Source organism: Platichthys flesus, chromosome 19, assembly GCF_949316205.1.
Source record: "Platichthys flesus chromosome 19, fPlaFle2.1, whole genome shotgun sequence".
In the NCBI taxonomy this organism is placed as follows: domain Eukaryota; kingdom Metazoa; phylum Chordata; class Actinopteri; order Pleuronectiformes; family Pleuronectidae; genus Platichthys; species Platichthys flesus.
In genome coordinates, this window is record NC_084963.1 from 20,548,618 (window position 1) to 20,575,290 (window position 26,673).

Here is a 26,673-nt window from a genome sequence, read left to right on the forward strand (position 1 = left end):
GCAATGCAGGCGACGCTTCACTAGGCCGTTCAAGGAATGCAATCATTCTGTGTCTGTCCTATCTTTGGTAGATCTTGTGAGTTTAAAAAATACTTAATATCCTCTCTTTGTGCAGACTCTGGCTGTGTATATAACTCCTCATAATATCTCTGGCATGTTCTTTCTATATCCTCTGGATCTGTTATCAATTGGTTCGTAAGGGTGTCCCTACTTTTATGGCTTTGACTAGTCGCGAGTTGCTTACGGGTCCTTCTCGCCAATAATTTAGTGGCTCTCGGGCCTATCTCATAATAGCTTTGCTTATAGAAAAGAATCTTCCGCTCAATCTCCTCTGTTAGATGTTTATGTATCTCTAATTTGACGAGTAAAATTTTCTTTTGTGTTTCCAAGTCAGCCGAATTCTGGTAGTCTCTTTCCAATTCTCTCAGTTTTTCTATCTTTTTCGTATACGTTTCTAATTTCATTTTATTTGCGTAGGTCGATTCCGAGATTAACTGCCTATCATAACTGCCTTCAAGGCGTCCCAAACCATTGTTGGCTCCACCATCTCATTGTCGTTTTTCGTAACATAGTTTTGTATTTCCAATTTTAATTTGTCCTTCCTTTGTTCATTATTCAGTAGACCCACATTCAATCTCCAGTTAGTTATTCTTTTCCGGTTACTGATGCCTATGTCAAGGTGCAACGAGTGGCATTCTTTAATCCTGTGAACATTTCCTGGATGTACAAACAAATAATCTGTTCTAGAATGTTCTTTATGCATCGCATAGTGCATAGTGTGTGAAATCCTTCTCTAGCGGATGTAGATTCCTCCATTTATCGACCACTCCCATCACCTCAAAAAATGTATTTACATATTTTGATATTTGTATTTTCGATTTTTTGAGGCTCGTTGTGTCCATGTTATTATTTAAAACTACATTCAAATCCCCCCCACAAATTTGAATCCCTTCTGTTTCCGCTGCGATTACATTGAATAGCAATATAAAAAAAAAATTATAACCGTCTGGGGGCGCGTACACATTCAACAGAGTAACCTTCAGATTGTCGAGCTTCCCTTTCACAATAATATATCTTCCCTCCCTATTGCTTATCTCTTTTTCATATTCGAATTGTATCTGGTTTGATATCATAATCGTCACACCTCTTCTGGGACCTCCCTTAAACAAACTACTGTACAGATTTCTATAACCGTATCTCTTAGCTTCTCATGTTCTACTTTGTTAAGGTGAGTCTCCTGCAGATATATAATTTAGGCTCTGTCCTTCTTCAGCTTCGTCTTAACCCTGTCCCTCTTGTTGGGGGTATTCAACCATTAACATTAAGTGACACCAGTCTAACAGTCGTACCCATCTAGTCCTAGATCAATAACCCTATTAAGCGACCTGAACAGCAGTAGGTTGAGTAAACAAAGAACTTTTAACATTGCATAGTTAAGTTGGATTTAGTAGAGGTCTGTTAACATACCTTGTAGGCCGTCAGACTGGGTTCTATGCCCCTTTAAACATCCATTCAGGCCAGCGAGCCGGACTCATTTCCTTCTTTGAAAGCCCCTCAGTTTCTCCCTGGCAGCAGCCGCTGCCGTCCTCCCCATCTTGCTTCGAGTCAGCTGTTGCCATTCTGCCCGGCCCTGTATCTTCTCCCTCCATGCGGTCGCGGAGTCTTCTCCTTTGAGACCCACCTCGTATCCTCTCTCCTCCATGTCTCTCGCCACATCCTCTGCACTGTCATAGGTCTTGGCTCCGCTTGCCCAGTGAATGAGCATCTTCGCTAGCGGAGTCTGAAAGCGGATCTGTTCTTCCTCCAGTAATTTATTTATGGCCCCATATGCCTTTCTCTTCTGGACCACTTCAGTTTCATAATCATAGTTGAAAAAAATCCTCTCCTCTCCCAAGTGAATCTTCCTCTTCCATGCATGACTAAGCATACTTTCTTTGGTCTCGAATTGTAGGAAGTTAACTACCATTTTCAATGGGGGTTGCAATCGGAGGTGGCTTCTGTGCCAGGGCTCTGTGTGCTCTCTGTATCTGGAGTGGGATGTATTTAGGCAATTCGAGTTCGGTGGTTAGGAAGCGCTCAAGGTACTTGCTTGCCGAATTCTCCTCCGTGCCCCCCGGTAGGCCAAAAATGCATATGTTATCCCTCCTCGACCTCCCCTCGAGGTCCGTAATTTTTTCCTTCATACATTGGGTCTGGGCCGTCATAGTTAGCATCTCACTCTTAGCCTCTGTCTGCCATTCCTCCAGTTCCACTATGCGCATTTGAGCTTCCTCCATGTTGTCATTCTGTGTTTTCATGTCGGTTTTAATCCCTTCGAATTTGCTTTCAGTTTCTCTCTGGATCCTGTCGAATTCTTCCTTCACCTCTCTCCTCACATCGCTTATCCCTTGTTTTACTTATTTAACCTCCTTTTTCACCTCGTCCAGATGTTTGCCTATGGGTGCTAGCAAGTCAATAAGTCAATTTAGGCTAGCTGGCTCTGCACCTGCCAAGCTCCTCTCAGCCCGCAATCCACCGTCAGTATTTGAATCGATTTTCTTCCTTTTCTATCACCTGATTTTCGTTGTATATCCGTCCTCTTCATTATCGCCCTCCTATATTAAATTGAATCCATTTGTCCAAATTATAATTTTTGAGGGTTTATAGTCGCCGAGTTGAGAGGAGCAAAACTACGTGACTGATCACTCCGCCATTTCCACTCACTCCGGTTATACCAGGCCATTTTAAAGAGGAATGTGAAGCCTACTGTTGCCAAATTAAACCTCTGTGATCATTGGACTTTCCAGAGAGACAATGATCCAAAACCCACTTCCAAGTCTACCAAAGCTTGGCATTCACAGTCACCAGATTTTAATCTGAGTGAAAATCTTTGGTGGGATTTAAAGAAGGCAGTTGCAGCACAGAAGCCATCAAACATGACTGAGCTAGAGGCTTTTGCACGTGAAAAATGGGCAAAGATTCTGATCTAGAGGTGTAAGAAGCTTGTCTGCACTTACCGAAAATGTTTGTTAGAAGTTATAAAAACTAGAGGATGCGCCACAAAGTACTGAAGCTGGGGGTTGAATAATACTGCACATGCACATGTGTTAAAAGAGTTACATTTTTCATTTAACTTCAAAGCTAAGTCAACTTCTGTGGAAAATATCTTTTGTTGTTTAATGAGGTTTTTTATCATTTATTGTCATTATCTTTCATCCACATCACTATAATGTATTTTGAGGTGAGGGGGTTGAATATTTCTGATTGCAACTGTATTCCTGAACTAATTAAAAACCAAGTAAATCATAATATAATTCCGCCGAGACAGAGCAGACCCCTATTGACTTTACATCAACGGGGACTGCCTCGAAAGGGTCCCCCTCTACAGGTTCCTTGGCGCCCTCATCACTGAGTACCTCTCCTGGTAAAACAATAACACTGGAGCAGAGCACCCGGCATCCTGAAGGACCCTTTCCACCCTGGATATCATCTGTTTGACCTGCTGCCCTCTGGATATCATCTGTTTGAAATGCTTCTCTCTTAGGAAAGAGAGAAGCATTTACGGCGAACATCAACTTGAAATGCCTCTTTGCAGCCTCTGGCTAGTAGGTTCCAGGTGGCATTCTGTCCACACAGGTCTAATCCTGACTTGCAGCGAGAGCTTCAACATAATGCTCAGCTCAGGCTGTGAAAGAAAAAAATGATAGACATAGATCAGACAGTTTCATATAAAATACAATGGAACAAAAAAGTTACTTTTGTGAACAAACTCAAGTTTAAGCAGTTCAAACACATTTAAACTTACGCTAGTTCTGCTCAAGCACTCATTGCTCTATTTTTATTTTATCAACTTTCTTGCCTATCCCACAATTGTTTACACAGTATTTAGATCATCTAGCTACTTAGCTTAGCAGTTAACAATGGCTTCCCTCTTTACCGTTGGGATTGGTCTCCGCTCTTTTCTGCTTTGATTCCTTCACACTGGCCCTGCAGCTTTAAACATTGTTAATCACGTTTCTGGAGCTGTCATTGTTTGGCCAGTCATCTTGTCACACAGCACTCTTCATATGGAAATCCTTTTTTGAGTTGCCTCTGCAACAATTGCCTAATTTCTGCCATTGTGTGGCAATATGCTCTGACAAATGTCAGTTTCCGACTTTTGTACATTTTCTTTTGCCATGGAAAAGAAAATGTGATCCAAAAGAAAATGTACAAAAGTCGGAAACTGACATTTGTCAGAGCATATTGCCCCACAATGGCAGAAATTAGGCAATTGTTGCAGAGGCAACTCAAAAAAGGATTTCCATGGCTTCAATTATATATTTTTCTGACCGGCACTTGGACCTCAGCACCTGTTACTTCTACCATAGGGAAAGTACAATTCACTTGTTTACCGATCGTCATGCTTTTTTGTCTGCATCTTACTGCCTGTGGTGGAATCAGGGTAAAGTCCTCCTTCAGCACCTCTCTCATCCGTCTATCATAGCTTGCGTCTCCTTCCACTTGGCGAAATGGTTGTGGAGGTGTGAGGACTGATGGCTATCCTCCTTGATCAGTTGGAGATTGACTTTGTTGTTGCATTGTTATTTCTGCTTAGGGAGCGGATTCCATATCCAAAATCACCTTATGTTTTCCTTTGTTCTTGTTCAAAAAGACAGGGATACAGGATACTGTCATCCCCTTATCTCAGCCTCCTGTACCCACATACTGTAAGCTTTCCATCTGTTTGAAACCGTTTATATTTATTAAGTTGTCTTTTGGACAGATTTGCAATCAGCTCGTTCATTTGTGTCTCTCTTTTCCAGTTTCTATTTTAAGTGCTCAAGTTGTTTTTGAATAAAACTGGATAGGTTTTCATTCATTTGCTATTATAAACATCTTTTCCTTACTAAGCCATTACACATCTCTAGCTCTCTATCCTACTATGTTTATTTTCTCTAGCGACACTACTCCTGATAATGTTGCTGACAACAGTACTAGACAATACAAAAACGACTAAGACATGCTTGGCAACAACTCTTCGTGGTCGTGAGATATACAAGATTTATTCCTACACTCTGCTTTTCTCCAGATTAAATTTAGATATCTCTCACCACGTGGTTTCTTTCCTTCTCTCCGTGTTCAAATCACGCTTCCAATTTCATCCTCGTCACCAAGTTTTTTTGTCGAAATTCTTGGTGAGAGAAAATAAATAGGAAATTTCAAACCAAACTGTCCTCTGTGAATGTATTGAAGCAGGAAATACAACAGGGAATATAACAAAAAATAACAAAAAATATAATCTGGAATTGATTAGAATCTATCGTAGAGTCTATATCCTGCTGAATAGGACAGAGTTCTCAAAACCAAAATGTGGTTCAGAAGTCCTTCGGGATGGTATGATATTCTTGTCGTACAACTGTCGTCAGATAGAGGAAACACTTTTTCCGTTAACGCAACCAGTTCTTTGATTTGCGCAATCAGTACTGGATCAAAACCCAGTTCTGTTGTTTGTGGGTTTCTAATAACTGCTATCTTAAAGGACTGTAGTACATATCCTGATGATAATGATAGATTGATTGTATTGAGAAAAGTACTATTAATTAGGGGAAGAATTTCTTTAAGTTACTTTTTAGGAATGGGATTGAAGATACAAGTACTGTGTTGAGACAATGACATAATTGAGGTGAGCTGATCAAAGGTGATCAGAAAGAAGCTGGCTAAATAATGAATAGGATTCTGAGTTGTTCCTGAGATTTCTGTGTTTGATAATGTAATAGTTTTTAATTATTATTATTATTTTTTTTATCGTAACAGAGGTGCATAAAGACATTGCTTACCAGGGATGGAGGAATACTGGGTTCGATGTAAATGTGAATCTCTGTCAGCCTGGCTTCAGTGCTGAAAAGAAACCTTGATATTTTTTATTTTCTTCTTTTAATGTGTGAAATGGGCAGCTCTTGGTTTATGGAGAGCCTTTTTGATATACCTTAAGACTATCTCTCCAGCCTAGGTGATTTTCAACACAATTGTTGAAGCGCCACATCCTTTCTACGTTGAATTATATCAGGGACGTAATTTACTATGTTTTTCATCCTTCATTTTTAGAGGCGCTATTGAGTCTGATGTTACTCATAGAGAGTCTGTGGTGCTATCGACAATCAATCTCAGTGGGACAAAGGTTTTAAATAATTTGTCACTTATATTTAGGGATGATACTGAGCTAAATGTAAACAGAACTATATCCTTAAATGTATTTACAGCACTATCTGTAGATAGACATCTAGAAAATGTGTTTTTGATTAATGGCATGTAGTCTGGTAGAAATAAATCAAAGGTTATTAAAATTTGGTAGAATAGAATTATATGCAAGTACAGATTAGATTTGTTAGAAGTGTCTGTGGTCTTGCTGCTTACAACTGGAGACAGGACGTGTTCAATCTCACAGTTCTACTGATACCCACACAGCCGTCCGCCAGAGCTTTATTTGTTTATTTACGATATGGAGACTTGCTTTTTGTCCCCATAATGTGTCAGATTTTGGTCCCCACAAATAAGTAATACCTCGACTACACACACATATACACACACACAGTGACCATGGAAACAGTCATTGTTTGCCACAGCAGACATTACAATTACTGACTGACAGGTATATTTATGGAATTCCAGGACCTACTATTGTGTGTTCAGTTTCAGTAATATCATGTAGTAAATTGTTTACTTAATTTTGTTATAATTGTTACAAGTCTGTTACCTGAACACAATAAACACAGTCTCAGTTCATTGTTATAAAATATACTGTTCATCTATTCACCTGTGTTTTCACTCAATGCTTTATCCTTCCTTCTACTTGTTTTACATCATAACACAATGGGTTTTTGAATAAAGAAAAATTAAATTATTTATTATATTTTATTCAGTTTAAAGGCCATTTCAGATACATGTTTATGTGTGAGTGATTGGATTGGTAATGGACATTTTTTTTTTTACTAACCTCACTCTCTGATGACCTTATCAACACATGAACATCCCCCCCACACACACACACACACATCATTTCAGTTGCAAACATTGGATTTTAGGTATAGGGCGGATTTTCTTTCAAAAGTATACACAAAAGTACACATCCATTACAATTTCTATTCAGTTTGCATTAACACAGCAAAAATAATGTGTATTATGGCGAATAAGGGTTAAAGAAACCATATGGATTATTATGGGTGCGTTGCACTACATATTACTATTCTGTGGTGCTTCTTATTCTTACTTCCTCATCCATCTTTATTTTCGGCGCGCTTCTCCTCCCACAAATTTTGTCGCACAATCACGAGACCTGTAAATAAGCCTGCGGAATTACGTTGAATAGAGTGCTATTATTTTTATAAGAATTTCGGCCAACAGATCGCACAAAAATCGCGGTAACGTGGCCGAAAACGTAGAATGGGAGTCAAGGTCTCTCGCCCACAAAGAACGAGAGTGCGAAAAAGACCTGTTTTCAGGTCCCCCGGTGCACTAAAACTGCTCTCAAATCCCCAAACGGAGGTCCTCAGACATGATTTTTAGATATTTGAGGTGGTGAGATTGTTTCCTTAGCAGACATCTCACTCTCAAATCTCTCGGACCTGTGCTTATATCCGCATTGAAAAATCAAGGAATTATTTCCGGATCCTTCTCCCATTGGAGCCCCATGTTTATTCTGGAGATTTTTCTGAAAAGATTAAAACTGAAAAATAAAATCGCTCCCACGGCTCCATTTCTCAGCTCTCATGAATAAAACATATATCTGGTTGTATTGTAAACTCTTGTGATTCTCAAAATGTTTTCATATTACAGATAGGACTTATAGTTTTTGAGTAACAAGTATTTGTTTTGATGACGGTGCTAGAGTGTGGAAATAAATCTGTTCAATTTAAGTCAATGTACATTTTTGGAGGAGATTTATGAAATGAGAAATACGTTTCTAAATTGCTCTTACAGCCTAATTTTTTGACTCTAAAAAATAATATAGTTATGTACTCGTTCGTCCAAGCCTGGTGATTCTCACGCTGTTTTCATTTCACGGACAGGAGTTACAGTTTTTGAATTATAGAAAAAATTATGAAAAATTATGTTTAAGCAATCACCCCCAAAATCCTGTCTCATGATCAGAGCCCTGACCTTATCCAGTCAAGACTATTACTGCATACACACTAATAGTGATAGCGCCACCTCGTGGTCGGTGTGAAAATGAAGTTTGTGCAATCGCCGCCAAAATCCTGTCACATGATCAGTGCTCTGTCCTGAAGAGATCTATGAGTGTGTATGCAGTGTAAGCGATAGCGCCACCTGCTGATCAAGTCTCTCTCTCTCTCACCAGTCTCTCTCTCTCTCTCTCTCTCTCTCTCTCTCTCTCTCTCTCTCTCTCTCTCTCTATTTCTCTCTCTGGGTCTCTCTCTCTCTCTCTCTGGGTCTGTCTCTCTCTCTTAAAGCATCCAGTCTGACTGTTTGTGTCTCTCTCTCTCCCCCTCTCTCTCTCTCTCTCTCTTTCTCTCTCTCTCTCTCTCTCTCTCTCTCCCTCTCTCTCTCTCCCTCTCTCTCGTGACACATACTGTCTCTCTTCCCCAAAAACAAAAATATTTAGTCTGGAACCGGCAAATTCTAGGCACCCATTCGAAATGTCTCGACAGGAGGAATTTTCTAGTTGTTATTTATTGTAGGTAAAACCTACTGTTTTCTTTTCTTTAGGTTATGAAGGACCCAACTGTGAGAATGACATTGATGAGTGTACAGAGCAGCCTTGTGAGAATGGTGGAGAGTGTTTTGAGCGTTCAGATCTGTCTCACTGGGAGATGGAGTGGGAGTTCAGCTTTGCAGATGCAGCTGGATATATTTGTCAGTGTCAGTCTGGGTTTGCAGGTGAGTAAAGCTAAAGAAAACAATAAGCTAAAGTTGTCCCCTTTTTTTTTAATCTGACAATAATTTACTTTCTTTCACATCACAGGAGAGAACTGCTCTGTGAACATTGATGAGTGTGAGTCTGAACCCTGTCAGAATGGAGGCACTTGTGAGGATAAGATCAATGGCTACATCTGTACCTGCAGAGCTGGATTTCTAGGTAAGCTATCATCAATTGTTTCTGCCACAATCCAAGAAATTCTCTAATTTCTGAAACTTTTCTGCATCATCTGATGGTATCTGATGCTCTCTAGACACAAACTGGCTATTACAGTTATTTGATATTAAAGGGGACATATTATGAAATTCCACTATTGTAGTGCTCCTTCACCTTAATTTGGGTATCTGGCATCTACCGTCCCCAAAACTATGGAAAAAAACAACGCTAGCGTTAGCTCGCGAGCTAGCCGAAAGGTCATAGCGGAGAGAGGGTTGGTTCTATTAACGCTCCACTAGCTCCCTAGGGGCTCCCCGGCTAGTGTTAGCTCGCGAGCTAACCATGCCGGTGGAGCCCGGTGAGAGGGGGGCGGGGCACTCAAAACAGGTCAATCTGAGGAGGGCTGTTTTAGACAGGGTAAAAATGGTGCTGTTTTAAATGATCCTTGTGGTATTTCATTAAGGCCCAGAGGAACCATATCAACTGTGGTAAAATGGGCATAATATGTCCCCTTTAATTGATGGTGTGTGATCATGAATCTGGATCGTTACTGTCACTTTGACCCTACCATCTTGGCTTGCCCACAATTTTTTTTTGAATGTGTTTATGGGAACTGCCTGCCTCAAAAATTCTATCAATCAATCAAATTTTATTTGTATAGCCCATATTCACAAATTACAATTTGTCTCATAGGGCTTTAACAAAAAACAAATTTTTTAAATAGAACTCCGGTTCTATGTGTTCTTTGCCCTCAAGGGTTCCTCATCTTTATGACATTGTGGCTCTCATACAATAATTAACTGTGTCTCTTTGAGCAATACCAATGATTATAAGGTGACTGTAATTCTGGAACAGCACATTGTTAGTTTTGTTTGGACCCTGGGATCTTTTGACAGTAAGAAAAATCTCTACATGCAAAATAAAAAGAACCATAGCATTATTCTCCTCTGTTCTTCATTTAAATCTCAAGTGTCCACTAGTAGTCAGCAACATGTATATCTAGCTGTTATCTCTTTCCAGGTGAGCTGTGTGACATGGACATTGATGAATGTGCGAGCCAACCCTGTCAGAATGGTGGCTTGTGTGAAGATAGCAGAGCGTCCTACATCTGCCACTGTCCTGAGGCAGAGCCAGATGAACTTCCTTGGGGAGGATTTCACTGTGATGTGAGACTCCATGGCTGTGTGGACCATGAATGCCAGAATGGAGCCACCTGTCATCCATGGCTGGAGAGTGGAGAACACAATCACACATGCTTGTGCCCTCATGGCTTCTATGATGAGCAGTGCTCCACAAGTACAACATTCTCCTTCTCCTCTCCAGGATTCATTCACATTCAGGTTGCTCTAAAAGAAAGGAGCCGAAGGGAAGTTGAGCACCATGTTAATAAGGGTTTCGAGGTAAAGCTACGTTTTAGGACCACTCTACCCAATATGTTGCTCATCTACAGAGGGGATGTGGACAACCACTTTATCCTAGAGATTGTGAATGGTGGTCTTAGTGTGAAAGCTTTTTCTGAAGAATCTGATCTTGATGTAACATTTCCAGGCTTGGTAAATGACGGGGCCTGGTGGAATGCTCATGTTCTTCTAGATAATCAAGGTCTAATGTCTATTATAAAAGGCCCTGGATGTGACAGTGATGGGTGTAGGGTTATGGATGTTAGCACAAATGAATTACTTTTCCAGCCCTCTGAAGCCTTCACTAACATATATATAGGTGGCGCACCAAAGGAGCTTTTGGAGGGCTCTGCAAGTGAAGTGGGATTCATTGGATGTATAGAAGACTTAATGATAGATTTCAACCTTATCCTACCCCAAACACTACCAGAGGACCAAGGCCACGAGCTGGGCTGCAATAAGAATGAATGGTGTAAGCCTGATCCCTGCTATGGGCATGGACGTTGTTTGGACCTGTGGACCAGCTACCAGTGTGAGTGTTACCGTCCCTTCCACAGTGAGAGCTGCTCTAAAGGTAAGCACTGTTACCACCAGCAAATTCTTTAAAACCTTAAAGTTACTTAAAAGTTATTTATAAACAACCAAAAACTATTTTCTATGTAAACACATTGTGGCATAATGGCATCCTGAAAAGAGAACGAAATCCCCGTGTGTGCTTTTTTGTTTTGTTCTGGTCATGTTTGTCCCTCCCTGGGAAACATAATGTTCTCCCCAAATTTATAAAGTGATAGTGCAATGTCCAGTTTTCAGTTGTAAGCAAGATCCTAGAAAATTACTTGAACCTATTAATTATATATTGTTTGGACTTTATTGTACAAAGTCCAGTCTAGTTGTTGGAATATTTAATCCAGTTTACCCAGATTTTATTGAAATTGTCCAGTTCTGATCTGTAAGCAAAGAAAACTTTTCCATTATATCTATGCTGTGTATTTTTTCTACTCAATCCTCTATTCCCTAAATGAGTCCGAGTTATTACGAGGTTCACAGTATAGGAATTTATCCCGATTATTAGGACTATGGTAGTCGCGTCTACTGCCTATGCATACTTAAGGAGGGGAGGAAGAGAGAGAAGGATGCAGTAAATGTAGATATTTGATAATATATAAGGCCCATTCTACCTTGACAAAAACATTACGTTTTTATTGAAGGGTCCCAACTAAATACAGTAGCTTATATGATATCAAATTTGGCAGAGCCTTGGAATTTCTACCTCTTTAAGTATTATCAGAAAAGTTAAAAGTTAAAAGAAGTCATTATGCACAGTGGACCAGGTTGGTGTTATGTTTTTATATGCTATATATAACGTTAAATCATATTTTGATGTAATTTGACTTGTGTTGCCTAATAAGACATTTCTTTTTTTTGGGCATGCTTTTATTTTTAAATAGTGATGTGCAGAAGTTATTTCGAGTAGCTATTAACTACAGCTGTGGAATTTAATACAGTAAAAATGAAATGTTTTACCCTGGAATTTAAGAAAAGTACAGTATAAAGTTGCATATCATGGAAATAATGTAGAGTAATACTTTTTTTTAGCAACTCTGCTAAACTACAAGAACTCAGTTATATTACAAATATAGTGATTAAATAAATAAATTAAGAAATACAAATTAACTTGTGCATTAAAGGATTAGCATTGATTATCCTCATAATTGTTCTACCTTGACGGTGTTTTTTTATTTCAATGACTTAAAAATGTATCAATGGCAAATAAAAAGTATGGCAGTTGAATTGTTAGAGATAACAGCTCCGGTTTCTTCATCAGAGATCCCATTCATACAAAGTCCAATTACTATGTTCTAATTTTGTGTTTTTCATGTGATTAATCCAATCTCCAAAATTTCCCCTGACAGAATTCCCTTCGTGGACATATGGCCATGAGGAAACAGTGAGTTTCAGTGCCTACAACGTTAGTAAGACCCTTGGAAACAACTTCAATGTGTCCTTTTTCCTGAGGTCATTAAAGCCAGATGGACTGCTGTTCCAGCTGAGGAGACCTTCAGAGGAAGAGGGGGAGGAGGTCTACTTCTCAATCCATCTAGGGATGGGGAGAGTTCTGGTTAGCTCTCTGCCTAACAGTGTCCCACTGACAGCGCCAGTATTTGTGACCACTGGTGAGAGGGAATTTTTGCAGGTGGAAGTCCAACATAGACAAGTCATCTTTGAGTATGCAGGCCTTCGCTATGGAATAGGAGATATTCCTGAAGTGAATATTAACAGTGGAGATCAGGCCTATGTCGGAGGACTTCCAGGACACTTTCACTCGGATATATGGGGGGGCTATTACAAAGGTTGCCTGCAGGACCTTCGTTTAGCCTCAGTGTATCTGGATGCAGATGCCTGGAACATTTGGGATGAAGAGAAAGTGCTTTTACCAAGTGATTCTGAAAATGCAAAGAAGGGGTGTGTCAGTGATGATACTTGCAAGGTAAGAAACAGTTCCTCGCTCTGCTCGGTGATCAATGCAAGTGTGTGGGCTGACTCCTTCAAAGCTCATGTTGCATTCACACTGTAAAGACCAGGGAGACAACAAGGTTGCCTCAATGTTGCGATTCTGTATCAGAAATATTTCTGAGAGATCACCTGATTTAGCCAAAAAGTAAGCAACAACCGTTTACCAAAACATCGATGCAACTGCACCCCGCACCTCTTCTCAAAAAACTTCGACATAGATTTCATCATTGTATCAAACATATTTTATATTCAGATTGATAAACAATAAATGGACTTAGTTCCTGTATGTCGTAATGTTAAACATTTTTGGCCACATTTTTACAAATATAAAATTGAAATTGAATTGAATTTAGAGGAGCCTTACAAAAGGCATAACATTGGTAACATGTCAGAAGACACAACCAAAACATTGGAACCCCAAAATGGCACACATAACCGTCCCTTAGATTGACAGTTATAGATAACTATTGTCTCAACATACCAAAGTTGACACTGTAAAGTATACAGTTTAATTTGCTTTTGAGTTCTTGTTTTCAGATGATATTTGTGATGTATATCACAATGCTTCACTCTGCAGATGAAGCCTTGTCAAAATGGAGGAGAATGCACCATCACATTCAATGATTTTAAATGCTCCTGTCTGGCGGAATACACCGGAAAGACCTGCAAAAAACGTGTTTGGTGTATAAGCGGTCCTTGTGTCAATGGTGGCCATTGTGTGGACCTCCCTGATGGATATGAATGTAAGTATATCTGCATAATTTTTAAACTGTTATTTCTTTGGCATTTACAGGGCCTATGGCATATTCACTGCGTTCAGCTACACTTAATTTTGCACACTTAATTGGGTTGTGCATTAATTGTGAATGAACATTTTGCGGGTCAATCTAATCAATCAAAACTGAAAGTCTTATAGTGACCAATTACTTTGATGAATCCTGAAGACTCATTGGACCATTGCATTTGTTGTTCACCTCTTAAAATACCTGAGATTATACATAAAACATCTTTCACCTTAACAAGTAATCCTTGACATATGCAGTAACTATGTTAATTAAATAATATTGCATTCACATAATCATGACATGGGATTTCGAGAAATAGACCCCAAGTTCATAAACACTAAGCTTTACAGAGCGGTAAAAAAAAGTAGCCACAGTAGTTCCTAACCCATTAACAGTGTAGGAAACATTTGTGAATGATAATTTAGGTATTTTGAATAAAGTAGAGATCAAGACAAAAAACAAGATGAGCATAAATATATTTGCATATTGTAGCCATGCAAACAAAAAAGTGTAAGGCTCCACAAAACACTTGGGAGTCTCAGGAACTTTTGTGTGGTGTCATCCATGTGTTTGCAAGCCCCGATATTCATATTAGACTCAAAACGGCATCATTTACACCATATACATCCGGTGGGCTCATAGGCTTAAAACACGGTGTAAATGACCGTGTTTCGAGTCTAGTATGAATGTCTAGGCTTGTAGACACTTGGATGACAAGTGGTCCGTAAATATTTTATGGCCTCTTTTCAAGTATGTCTCTGATACTGCAACATGTGTCTTTAGAGAGTCAGAAAAATGACAGATAAAGTCACTCTTGTCAGCTGCTTAAGGCCGTTTCAATATGTACAATAGGGATTTGATTTCGAGCAATATTCATATTTATGGGTGGCTGGTTTGACCAAAAAGAAACAAATGACATCTGGCATGACAGCAGTCATGTTATATCACGCTTCTTGGTTCTTTTCTTTGGGCACACCACGGTTTCGCCTTTTACAAACCAGGTCTTCGTAGACTGTTGTGCAACTCTGCTCTTCAGCACCTTTCATGTTGCGGGGCATAAATAGTGAAAAGTTGTGATACCTCACAGCCCTAGGTAGAATATGTAAAATAGGTAAGCCCATTTTGGCAGGAATTCCTGTTTAGTGTTGGAATCTCATTTAAACCATTGCAATTTTGGACATACAACCCCTGCCCTCAAATGAGCTAACAATAAAATGATGGATTATTGGGAAGAAAAAGTTTGGTGAAAGCAAGACAGCATGGTAAAACAATGCATAATAATACAATTCTTTTTCCATGTTCAAACCTAGGTCTACACAATGCCACATTTGAGAACAATCCTGTGCAATACAGCGCTGAAAGCTCCCTGGCTGAACCTGTCTCTAATATATACATAGAGCTTCGGACTCGATCAGAGAATGCTTTGCTTCTGAGGGCCTTTTGGGGCTCCGACCTGTTTATAGTGGGTCTTCTGAACTCCTCAGTACGAGTAGAAATCCACATTGGCAACAGTGTTGAGACACTGAACTTTAAAGGAGTTCGCAGAGTGGCTGACGGGAGCTGGCATCGTCTGAACATCTCAATGGCGGAGAAGGAGCGCAAACCCTCTCCCTGGTTCATCACTGTGGATGGAATTATAGACACCAACAGCTTGCCGGAGCGCACAAAAAGTTTGCAATTTATCAATCAGAAGGGAGCCATGCTGGTGATTGCAGAGAGCTTTGCTGGCTGCTTGGGTACAGTTAGAGTTGGTGGAGTCCACCTTCCTTTTACTGATAACTATAATGCCCCACAGCAATCCCAGTTCCATTTCATTGGGAAACCAACACTTAATTTAGGCTGTTCTAGTAGCCCTGTTTGTGATTCAAGTCCTTGTCTAAATGGAGCCACATGTGAGGACCTCTTCGATAAATTTGGCTGCGTGTGTGACTCTGGCTGGGAGGGACATCAGTGTGAGACTGACACTGATGACTGTGCATCTCAGCCCTGTGTTCATGGAACCTGCAAGGACTACTTAACTGGTTTTGAGTGCAATTGCCACCAAGGATATACTGGCAAACTCTGTGATGAGGATCTCAATGATTGTGAACATCACGCTTGTGAACACGGAGGCACCTGTCAGGACGGACCCAATATGTACACCTGTATATGTCCCAAAGACTACAATGGTCCTCTCTGCCAGTGAGCACACACTCATTAATCAGTTTATATGTTTTTACAAACAGCAATATATGCTTTAGTATACAGTGCACAAAGTAATACAAAATTATTTTCCAACAGGTGGGACTATCCCCCATTACAGTGTGGTGAAGATGTTCAGTGTGAAAATGATGGGATCTGCAGTGATGGGCTTTGGGGAGCTAACTGTACATGCATGCCTGGTTTTACAGGCGCCAGGTAAGCTTAGTTTGTACGCTCCTTATGGAAATTTACGAAATATTGGATGATAGAAAGTTAGATTTTAAGGCTTTACCACCAGAAGAGTATACATTTCAATTTTATTTTTGAAATGTTGAGAAACATTTGTGATACTTTTGTTAGTGTGTGTGTATGTGTTTTGTATTCTTTTTCTATTTTCCTTCTTTTCTTCAATGGCAAAATATCATGTTTACAAACTAAAATATTGAAAATTTTAGCTGAATACAAATGTATCATTGTAGTTATGTAATATTTAAATGTTTTGAGACACATAATATTCCATTTAAGGTAGAACCTTTCTAAAATTTGGGAAATAAACAGTCAAAGACTTTTTAGTTGAAAACTGCTAATGTTACAGGTTTGATGTAACTGTATGTCAGCACTTTCCAAGCATGTATATGTTCTGCTAATATGTTATTTGCATTTTACATGTATTTTGTGTCTTGCAGTTGTGAAACAGAGCTTGATGAATGTGAGTCAAATCCTTGTCGAAACGGTGGATCCTGTTTGAATCGGTTCAACATGTTTGTGTGCGAGTGCCCCCCTGGCTACAGTGGTCAAGTGTGCGACACTAGCGTATGTTTACATTTTTTATATCATATTATTGTCTTATTAATCATTATTATTGACATGTAGGACAACACCAGGGCTATTTTTAAGGGAGTTGAAACATGACCTTAGGATGCACAAAAAGTAAAACCAAATACGCAGCCCTCATCAACCTCTACATATGGGGTACAGGCTGAACACAGGTTTACACTGTGGCGTGCTGTCACTACTATTGAACATTGCACAAATTAATTAAAGCATGCACAAGTTGGACTTTGTTGCCATGTAAAACTTGCAGACCAGAAATGGAATGATCATTGTGACGATAATTGAGTATAAAAACATGTTATTTCCTGTTGGGTGGGTTATAACTAACACAAAATGTTGGCATGTAGATGTCTTCATGCCACCACTCTTATCAAGCATGCATCATTTCGAGAAGCTGGGACAATTTATATTGGAGTTACAACCATTCATTGTTAATGTCGAAGCTTCGAAATCTGCCATGCCCAATTTTCCCAAGGGTAATCAATAATAGAGTAAGTATTGGAACTGGATGTGGTCAATTTGCTTTGAGATATAAAAAATATGAGTTATATATATTATTATAATTATAATTTATTATTAAAACATCTATGCAAAGTTGGATGAGTTTTTATGCAGGCTAAAGCCGTCAAAAGCATCATAGTTAAATGAAAAGTGTGACAGGTAACTTAAAATGCCAGACTTCTGGTCTGCCAAAAAGTAAAAATAAATGTTTTTTTTAAATTTCAATGTCAGTTGAAGGATCTCACCCCATTTTTCTTTATATCTAGGCATCTTATACTCTGCTATTTAAGTGTTTTAAGGGTGTTCTCGAGCCCACTGACCATGCCCAAGCCTATCACCCCACTGCTTTGCAATTTCACGTAGCTCGGTGCTCTGACCCTAATAATAATCCCTACCAAAACTATAAGTTTCCTGCACATTTGCTTGATCGGCCCAAATAATATGATTAATATTTTAGTGTAAAAAAACAATAGGTATCTTGCACCTTCAGTGATAGGGACTGTTCTGGCCCATGCATCATCTGTGATTGGGCTCTAATGATGACATTAAGTCAATGTCTACACCAGTAAGACACAATCTCTATCCTCTGTTTCTCTGCAGAAACAAGCTCACAAAGAAGGCATCTCCTGGCTGGTGGTAGCTATTCCGCTGCTCTGTTTCTCTGTTCTGACACTGACCATCAGCTTGACCTTCATGGTGCTCACGGCCAGAAAGAAACGCCAGTCGGAGGGTGTATACAGCCCCAGTGCTCAGGAGCTGGCAGGTGCCCGGCTTGAGATGGACAGTATGCTCAAAGTGCCGCCAGAGGAAAGACTCATCTGACAAAAAGGCTGAGAAACCAAGGGTGTTAGAGGCGATACTAGCACCATGAGTTGGTGTGCTGGATAAAATGAAACTTTTATTGAATACCTAGGCTGGTGTGAAGGACAGATATTGTAGGATAATGTCCCCTTTGTATGGCGAAACATTGGTAAAGATCAATTAATGACAAGTATTGCTCCTCTGTCATTAACTTGAAACAGGCTGGCCCCAATAATGTTCAAACATTTTAATTGAAATTTTCTATTTGAACTCTGTGTGGAGGATATTTTTAAGAAATACTGTTGTACTTAGCAGACATTGGGCCTCATCATTCACCTAATTTCTTCTTTAAACCCACCTTTGCAGATTTGAAAAAGATCCTGACACTCACTGTGTGTAAATATAAGTACGAGTTATAACACATGGACATGTTGAAGAGGCGAGTATGTAAGTGAATTCCTATGTATCTTTTTATAGCCACTGCTGACATGACTTAATATAACAGCTTTTAATGGTTTAAAACCGGTGGTCCACCGTCTTTAAATATTTGTGAATGCATTCCTGACACTTTAAACTTTCTTTTCAGATTGTTTGGTTTTTGTGTGTGCACACAGCAGCGCAACCTCATGCCCTATTATTGCCATCAGCACGGTGTTGACCTATTCTAATAAGAATTACAGGCATACGCCTTCAATTGACAAATACAATCGCTTTCATCAATATAAGATCAGAGGTGTGAAAAATTCAGCCGTTTATGAACACGTCATGAATCTGATGTAGAATTTTCTTTGGAACATTCTTAAGAACAAATGTCAGAAATAAAAAAAATATATCGGTAAATGTGGCCCAATGTTTCTTTCAGAGAGATAAGAATACTTATGATTGTATTCTAACGCAAAGCGTAGTAGACACAAACATGTACTTCAGTGCATAACTTTAATGCCACGTCAAAAATTTGAAAATAAGATCGGAACAGGAACCTTAGATGTAAAATTTGTATCATGTGTTTCTCATGGCATTTTCAACTTGCAGTTTTGACTGGAGCTCTTTTAAACACCTAATCTTCTAATGGCCCCTTCCTCTGCAGTGGATTAACCACATCAACTGGGGAACTGGCTCTATCAAACGTTTACCTTCATTAAACCAACTCCTTATATCCACAAAACAGTAATGGATGGATATTGCATTTATTTGGATTCTGGTTTTCAGATTTTCCTGAAACTGGGTAAAAATTTGGAAACTTGACTATTTACCAGTGGGGTGCTGTCAAGGCATGCAAGGTAGGCAGTGCTTAACTGCTAGAGATCAGTTGAAAAATTAAAATGTAAGCAAAACTTTATTTGATCAAGAACTGTTATCAACAGCAATTTGTCCCATACAGATTTTTTTTAAATACAATCCATAAATGCATATTTAAAATGTCAAACAATTTTTTTTAAAATTTGATTTAAGAAGTAGTTTTGTTACTAGCAACAAAATCTTGAACAGCTGTTTTTGGCTCTACGGTTTGTATTTACTGAATCTTATTTATGTTTTTCTGAGTATTAACTGTTGTTGGGTTTCGAGAATTATTCTTAACAGCCCACATGCACAAAGTGAGCAAAGATGTTTGACATGTGATGTGTGCAATAAATCCCTGAAATCCCTTCATCCTGAAATGGCTCTCAACTTCAAGTGTTGATATAGTTCAATTAAATATTTCAGTATTTGATGGAATCACAATGCACAATATCTGAAAGCACTTTACATAATAAGGTTAAGATAATATTATATAGTAAACAAACAGTTCACATAACAAGCAAGTATAACTGAGTGTGGAGGGAAACAAACCTTTAACAGGAAGAGACCTCTACCAGAACCAGAATAAATGTGGGCAGAGAGAAATAAACTATTTGGATTATATAGTACAGACCATTTACCATTTTATATGGTGAATTTGGGTAATCTAGGAAATTTTAACTCCAGTCTGGGACAGTTACTTAAATTCTCTAAATGGGGAAATTATAAATGTCAGATCACCCAAATCACCTTATATGATGTCATTTTTATGGGCTTTGTACACTCCTGATCAAAATCTTAAGACCAGTTAAAAAATTGCATGAGTTTGCATTTTGCACTGTTGGATCTTAGGAAGGTTCTAAGTAGAGCTTCAAAATGCAAAAAGAAGAAATGGGAACAAGTAACCGAAAGTTGTGAGAAGGCAATTTATTGAAAACAACAATTTAACTCAAATAGGCTGTTCATCAGCTGATCAAAAGTTTAAGACCACACCTTTAAAAGCCAAAATCTGTGCAAAAATGTGGATTCCATGTCATTTCCTGTCAAGTAATCACACTGTGAAGATCTCTTGATGGCAAAGGCAAAAAAGCTCACCGTCTTTGAACGTGGTAGGATTGTTGAACTGCATAAACAAGGCCTCTCACAACGTGCCATCGCTGCTGAGGTTGGACGCAGTAAGACAGTCATTTTGCATTTCTTAAAAGATCCTTAGGGTTATGGAACAAAAAAATCAAGTGGTAGACCCAAAGAAATCTCACCTCCGCTGAGCCGGAGGATCCGAATGGCTGTCAGTCAAGACACAGGACAATCCTCGTCCCAAATTAAGGCCATTACTGGTGCTGACTGCAGCCCAATAACCATCAGACGGCATCTGCGAAGGAAGGGCTTCAAAAACAAGAATTGTCTTCAAAGCCCACGTCTCCTTCAACGCCACAAAATTGCCCGTTTAGACTTTGCAAGGGAGCACCAAACATGGGACATTCAAAGGTGGAAGAAAGTTTTATTCTCTGACGAGAAAAAATTTAACCTTGATGGTCCTGATGGCTTCCAATGTTACTGGCATGACAAGGAGATGCCACCTGAGATGTTTTCTATACGGCACAGTGGAGGGGGCACCATCATGATCTGGGGTGCTTTTTCCTTCAATGGAACAATGGAGCTCCAGGTTGTGCAGGGGCGTCAAACAGCAGCTGGCTATGTGGAGATGTTGCATGACTGAGGGCCCTCGTCTGTGTGGTAACGACTGGGTTTTTCAGCAGGACAACGCTCCAATTAACAATGCCCGTCTGACCAAGACTATTTTCCAGGAGAATAACATCACTCTTTCGGACCATCCTGCGGGTTCCCCTGATATTAATCCAATTGAGAACATTTGGGGATGGATGGCAAGGGAAGTTTACAAAAATGGACTTCAGTTCCAGACAGTGGATGCCCTTCGTGAAGCCATCTTCACCACTCGGCGCAACATTCGCACTAGCCTTTTGGAAACACTTGCATCAAGCATGGCAAAACGAATTTTTGAAGTGATCAACAATAATGGTGGAGCTACTCATTACTGAGTCAGTTTTTGACACTTTAATTTCTGTTTTAGGAGTTGTTGTTTTTTTTTTTTTTTAGCTGTGGTCTTAGGGTTAGGGACTCTACTTAGAACCTTCCTAAGATTCAACAGTGCAAAATGCAAATTCATGCAATTTTTTAACTGGTCTTAAGATTTTGATCAGGAGCGTATGAGAGGAGCAAGATTTAAAATTTGGTTCTGAATTTTACATGGAGACAAGGGAGACAATGCAGGGGACAATGCAGGGAAGCTAAAACAAGTATTATGATCTCTTTCACTTGGATTAGGGTTAGGTATGTGGTTACATTTAGAGCCCTCTTAATTAATTGAGGGGCGGCTGTTGCTGAGGGGTAGAGTGGTCGTCCTTCAACCTGAAGGTTGGCGGTTCGATCCCCAGTCTGATCCATCTGCATGCCGAAGTGTCCTTGGGCAAGATGCTGAACCCTGAATGGCCCCCCATAGAATAACAAAGTGCTGCGATTAGATGCACTGTATGAATGTGTGTGTGAATGGGTGAATGTAAAACTGTACTGTAAAGCGCTTTGAGTGGTCATCAAGACTGGAAAAGCGCTATATAAATACAAAACCATTTATCATCTTAGTTAGCTAGTTGGGGTCTCAAACCATGTAAAAAAAAAAAATACTTCAAAAACATTGTATCATCTGGATATACAGGGATGGATTTGCTTTTGCACCAAACTCAAGGGGTCAATCACGGAACAGCAGTTTTCGGCACTTCTGCATTTGCTTAATTTTAAGTCCTGGTAGTTGCTGCATTTACTATATTGAACTGTAATAGACGCTGTTGAGACGCTCAATTGTAATAGACGCTGTTGAGACGCACGTGAATAGACAGAAACAGTGCATTGACATTTTCCTCTGAAATAAAAAACAAACAACTAAACAAACCCAACAAAACATCACCTTTTCTCTCTCCTCACACTCATCTATTCTTTATTCAGATACAACCTCTTTCTGCAGGCACTTATAGCACTATAGCCATTTTTTAATTTTCCATAAACTGGACGAAAGATTCAAAAATTTTATGGAAAGCTTCCGTTTACCTTTCAGGATGTAAGTCATTTTCTCCAGTGAGAGACAGGATAAGAAGTCTCCTTATGCCACTTGTCCTATTTTACGCTAGAGTTTTAAGGTGCTTAGCATGAAGGAAACATATATATTAACTAAAGATTTCACTTTTTCTTTAATAGTAGGGTAAGTTGGATATATATTCCTAATATAAATAAATATATGCAAATCATCCAACCTATTTCATGCAATATCTCACACCAGAACTCTCTTACGTTTCCGCATTCCCACAGGTAGTGAAACAAACTAATAGAAGAGAATAAAAACAACCCCAGGTTTCTCTTCAGCACTGTAGCCAGGCTGACAGAGAGTCACACCTCCACAGAACCCAGTATTCCTCGATCCCTAAATAGCAATATCTTTATGACCTTTTTTAATGATAAAATTCAAACTATTAGAAATAAAATCAACCATCTCCTGCCCTCAATTGGCACTAATACCCTCCCAACAACAGAGATCTCAGAAACGGCTGAGAATCCTACCCATTACTTAGACAGCTTCTCTCTGATCACCCGTGATCAGTTTACCAAATTAATCTCAGGTTCTAAACCAACAACCTGTATCTTAGATCCCATTCCTACCAAATTACTTAAAGAAATTCTGCCCCTAATTGATAGTTCGTTACTTAACATTATCAATCTGTCATTATCATCAGGTTATGTACCACAGTCTTTTAAAATAGCTGTCATCAAACCCCTACTCAAAAAACCCACCCTAGACCCAGAGGTTTTAGTACAGACCAATATCTAACCTCTCCTTCATTTCTAAAATCTTAGAAAAAGTGGTAGCCAATCAGCTGTGTGAGTTTCTCCAGGAAAATAATATATATGAAGACTTTCAATCAGGGTTTAGAGCCAATCACAGTACAGAGACAGCCTTGGCAAAAGTCACTAATGACCTTTTAATAGCCTCAGATCAGGGACTTGTGTCTGTCCTCGTTCTGTTAGATCTCAGTGCAGCATTCGACACAATTGACCATCAAATTTTATTACAAAGACTAAAACAGTTAATTAACATTAATGGAACCGCCCTTAACTGGTTTAAATCATATTTTTCTGATCGCTCCCAATTTGTGCAATAATCTACCACTTTCAGTTCGGGAGGCAGTCACCATCTGTTCGTTTAAAAGTAGGCTCAAAACCTTCCTTTTTGATAAAGCTTATAGTTAGAGCTAATTAGTGCGCCAGAACGTTACTTGTTCTATTTTATGACACATGACACACGGAGCTTCTCTTTCCAGCTTCTCCTTCCTCTTCTCCATCCCTATCCCCCTTCCCCGGAATCCCTTTGCTTTATCACCCCGCGTATCCAACTGCGGTCAAGTGAGCAGACGTTCGTCTTTTCGTGGTCAAGTGAGCAGACGTTCGTCTTTTCCTGATTTCAAGTGCGCCCGTATTACACAGTGTACGGTAGTCCATGATACGGAGCGAGCCAATCTTTTATGCTACTGTAAAATCCCTTTATTCCATAATTTCTGACAAAGGCTGACACAGTTGTGCTCAGGACCATCCAGACTGTACACTCATTCAGTATCAAGCATATTTACTGTATCATTTTGGAGAAATTCAGCCTTAAAGTTCATTATTTTGAATTGAAAAAAGCATTATGTGCAAAATGTACCCTTCCGTAAAATCCCTTTATTCCATAATTTCTGACAAAGGCTGATACAGGTGTCCTCAGGACCATCCAGACTGTTCACTTACTCAGTATCAAGCATATGTACTGTATCATTCTGGAGCAATTCAGCCTCAAAGTTTAATATTTTGAAGTGAAAAAGGCATAGTTCCTTTTTTTTTGTTGAAATAAGCATTATGTTCAATATTTACCCTTCTGTAAAATCCCTTTATTCCATAATTTCTGACAAAGGCTGATACAGGTGTCCTCAGGACCATCCTGACTGTTCACTTACTCAGTATCAAGCATATTTACTGTATCATTCTGGAGCAATTCAGCCTCAAAGTTTATTATTTTGAAGTGAAAAAGGCAAAGTTCCTTTTTTTTGTTGAAAAAAGCATTATGTTCAATATTTACCCTTCTGTAAAATCCCTTTATTCCATAATTTCTGACAAAGGCTGATACAGTTGTGCTCAGGACCATCCAAACTGTACACTCACTCAGTATCAAGCATATTTACTGTATCCTTCTGTAGAAATTCAGCCTCAAAGTTCATTACTGTATGTATATATTTGTATTCTATTTTATTCTATTTAGTTATATATTGTTGTTTTTATATTGTTGTTTTAAGTTAAAGTGCACCAATGACACCAAGGCAATTTCCTGTTTGTGCAAATATACTTGGCAAATAAAATAATTCTGATTCTGATTCTGATTCTGATTATTTTGAATTGAAAAAGGCAGCCTCAAAGTTCATTTATTTTGAATTGAAAAAGGCAAAGTTCCTTTTTTTTTGTTGAAAAAAGCATTATGTTCAATACTTACCCTTCTGTAAAATCCCTTTATTCCATAATTTCTGAGACAGGCTGCTACAGTTGTCCTCAGGACCATCCTGACTGTACACTCACTCAGTATCAAGCATATTTACTGTATCATTTTGGAGAAATTCAGCCTTAAAGTTCATTATTTAGAATTGAAAAAAGCATTATGTTCAATACTTACCCTTCTGTAAAATCCCTTTATTCCATAATTTCTGAGACAGGCTGGTACAGTTGTCCTCAGGACCATCCTGCCTGTACACTCATTCAGTATCAAGCCTATTTACTGTATCATTTTGGAGAAATTCAGCCTTAAAGTTCATTATTTAGAATTGAAAAAAGCATTATGTTCAATATTTACCCTTCTGTAAAATCCCTTTTTTCCATAATTTCTGAGAGAGGCTGCTACAGTTGTCCTCAGGACCATCCAGACTGTTCACTCACTCAGTATCAAGCATTTTTACTGTATCATTTTGGAGAAATTCAGCCTCAAAGTTCATTTATTTTGAATTGAAAAAGGCAAAGTTCCTTTTTTTTTGTTGAAAAAAGCATTATGTTCAATACTTACCCTTCTGTAAAATCCCTTTATTCCATAATTTCTGAGACAGGCTGCTACAGTTGTCCTCAGGACCATCCTGACTGTACACTCACTCAGTATCAAGCATATTTACTGTATCATTTTGGAGAAATTCAGCCTTAAAGTTCATTATTTAGAATTGAAAAAAGCATTATGTTCAATATTTACCCTTCTGTAAAATCCCTTTTTTCCATAATTTCTGAGAGAGGCTGCTACAGTTGTCCTCAGGACCATCCTGACTGTACACTCACTCAGTATCAAGCATATTTACTGTATCATTTTGGAGAAATTCAGCCTTAAAGTTCATTATTTAGAATTGAAAAAAGCATTATGTTCAATACTTACCCTTCTGTAAAATCCCTTTATTCCATAATTTCTGAGACAGGCTGCTACAGTTGTCCTCAGGACCATCCTGACTGTACACTCACTCAGTATCAAGCCTATTTACTGTATCATTTTGGAGAAATTCAGCCTTAAAGTTCATTATTTAGAATTGAAAAAAGCATTATGTTCAATATTTACCCTTCTGTAAAATCCCTTTTTTCCATAATTTCTGAGAGAGGCTGCTACAGTTGTCCTCAGGACCATCCTGACTGTACACTCACTCAGTATCAAGCATATTTACTGTATCATTTTGGAGAAATTCAGCCTCAAAGTTAATTTATTTTGAATTGAAAAAGGCAAAGTTCCTTTTTTTTTGTTGAAAAAAGCATTATGTTCAATACTTACCCTTCTGTAAAATCCCTTTATTCCATAATTTCTGAGACAGGCTGCTACAGTTGTCCTCAGGACCATCCTGACTGTACACTCACTCAGTATCAAGCATATTTACTGTATCATTTTGGAGAAATTCAGCCTTAAAGTTCATTATTTAGAATTGAAAAAAGCATTATGTTCAATACTTACCCTTCTGTAAAATCCCTTTATTCCATAATTTCTGAGACAGGCTGCTACAGTTGTCCTCAGGACCATCCTGACTGTACACTCACTCAGTATCAAGCCTATTTACTGTATCATTTTGGAGAAATTCAGCCTTAAAGTTCATTATTTAGAATTGAAAAAAGCATTATGTTCAATATTTACCCTTCTGTAAAATCCCTTTATTCCATAATTTCTGAGACAGGCTGCTACAGTTGTCCTCAGGACCATCCTGACTGTACACTCACTCAG

The 26,673-nt window shown here is 38.9% G+C and overlaps 1 protein-coding gene across 5 annotated transcripts in view; it reads left to right on the top strand.

The window, feature by feature from the left end:
• crb2a (crumbs cell polarity complex component 2a) overlaps nucleotides 1-26,673 on the top strand; it is a 76,623-nt gene that overhangs the window by 34,334 nt on the left and 15,616 nt on the right. Inside the window, exons 5-14 of one of the 5 annotated variants that reach the window (XR_009924755.1) lie at nucleotides 8,686-8,856; nucleotides 8,942-9,055; nucleotides 10,073-11,026; nucleotides 12,366-12,940; nucleotides 13,544-13,709; nucleotides 15,062-15,932; nucleotides 16,032-16,148; nucleotides 16,619-16,745; nucleotides 17,868-18,515; nucleotides 22,368-23,790. Coding sequence is in view for 2 of the 5 variants with exons in the window: in XM_062413393.1 (XP_062269377.1) it covers nucleotides 8,686-8,856; nucleotides 8,942-9,055; nucleotides 10,073-11,026; nucleotides 12,366-12,940; nucleotides 13,544-13,709; nucleotides 15,062-15,932; nucleotides 16,032-16,148; nucleotides 16,619-16,745; nucleotides 17,868-18,089 (3,317 nt within the window). In the remaining 3 variants the exon portion in view is untranslated. Of the gene's footprint in view, nucleotides 1-8,685; nucleotides 8,857-8,941; nucleotides 9,056-10,072; nucleotides 11,027-12,365; nucleotides 12,941-13,543; nucleotides 13,710-15,061; nucleotides 15,933-16,031; nucleotides 16,149-16,618; nucleotides 16,746-17,867; nucleotides 20,033-22,367; nucleotides 23,791-26,673 lie in introns of those variants that run through there. The other 4 variants (XR_009924756.1, XR_009924754.1, XM_062413393.1 and 1 more) reach the window with 4 other exon arrangements.